The 1,509-nt window shown below is 43.6% G+C and overlaps 1 protein-coding gene across 1 annotated transcript; it reads right to left on the bottom strand.

Annotated features, from left to right (window-relative positions):
* Positions 1-95: 95 nt before the first annotated feature.
* Positions 96-1,501, bottom strand: LOC123255769 (casein kinase I-like; the record flags this gene model as incomplete). Its single annotated transcript, XM_044684506.1, has 1 exon — positions 96-1,501. A coding segment is annotated over one exon (519 nt), but the record flags the coding sequence as incomplete, so codon positions are not given.
* Positions 1,502-1,509: the final 8 nt, after the last annotated feature.

Raw genomic sequence — 1,509 nt, 5'->3', positions numbered from 1 at the left:
CCCCACGCCTGCATTGACAACACGAATCCAGGCTGGTTTTTTTTTTTTTTTTAACATAATCCATTTTAGTTTTTAATGAACTGGTAAACAAAACAACTCTTATTTCAACATGAAAACAAAATTCTGGGTCATAGAGATGTTTACAGAGATTACATTTATAGAAGCAACTTACATAGAGATTCATAAGATGTTAACAAAATTTGTGACCAAGAGGCTATTTTTCTTTGTGAATACCGAGAACGTTAGAGTTAATGCAGAGCACTACAGATAATCTAGTAGTCGTCACTAAGGTTTTCTTAAGTCTTCACTTAGATGATGTTGTTATATCTATAGCACATTAAGCAGGCAGAGTCTTTCAGATGCTTAAAAACTGGAATCTTTGGTTACTGCCTTGTCAGCTGCCTTTGCACATAGAAGCCAACAAATGTAAGAATGTTTAAGTTTACAACAGTCAAACCCCAGGGAGGGAGAAACAGAACGAAATTTCACAAGTGTACAATTGTAGCATTTACAATTATCACAACCATGGTTGAAAACTGTTCATGCCATTCTTTTGAAACAAGATTTCAAAGCACAATGTAGGGTTAGGATCGGATCCAAACAGAAGGTAACAGAAAATTGGCATATACACAATTTCTCTCCACTGCCTGTGTGTCAACCATTTAGTTAAACTTTTCTCCTGGAAAAATGCAATAGAAAACTGAACAGCATGTCTCACTATGTCAGTTAATATTCACAAACACAGCAGCTACAACTCTGAATGGTGGACCAGTGCTGACCAGAGTCAGTTTAGACTGAAATTAGGATCTTTACACCAAGTAAATGGTTACCCACAACCACTGGCAAAGTGTACATGTGAACTAAAAGGTCTACATTGGGGGAGTAACACGATCTGCTCTGATCATCTGCTCTACTTCATATGTTTCTCTGTGGGATCCTAGGGGGTCGGCTAACCCTCACCCACTAACCCAGAGCCAGTCCTTTAGGTCATTTTCTGCTTTAACATTGTCCAGTCGAAGGTGTAGTCGTACTGGTGGTTCAGAGTTCTGAAAAGAATGCGAAACAGCTGCCTCAGGTACATGTAATCGGGAGCCTCTTCGAAGCGAAGGCCACGGCAGTAGTTGAGATACATGGCGAATTCGGCCGGGAACCCCTGGCAGAGCACCTCCACGGGGGTGGACATCTTCTTCTCGCTGATCTTTTCATACTTCTGCTTCTTGGTGGCAGCCTTTAGGCCTTGCCAGGGCAGGCTGCTCTTGTTGAAATACATCAGCACGTAGCCCAGGGACTCCATGTCGTCTCGCCGGCTCTGCTCGATGCCCAGGTGGGCATTGATGCTGGCATAGCGGGCAGTGCCAGTGAGGTTCTTGTCTTCCCTGTAGGGAATGTGCTGCCTCGTTCGGTTGTCTCGGTACTTTTTGGCCAGTCCGAAGTCAATGAGGAACAGCTTGTTGCAGTGAGCCCCGATGCCCATCAGGAAGTTATCGGGCTTAATGTCCCTGTGGATGA

Source organism: Gracilinanus agilis, unplaced genomic scaffold (genome assembly GCF_016433145.1).
Source record: "Gracilinanus agilis isolate LMUSP501 unplaced genomic scaffold, AgileGrace unplaced_scaffold5184, whole genome shotgun sequence".
NCBI classification, from domain to species: domain Eukaryota; kingdom Metazoa; phylum Chordata; class Mammalia; order Didelphimorphia; family Didelphidae; genus Gracilinanus; species Gracilinanus agilis.
Note: the sequence above shows the minus strand (reverse complement) of the source record. Positions and strands in the feature narration are given on the sequence as shown.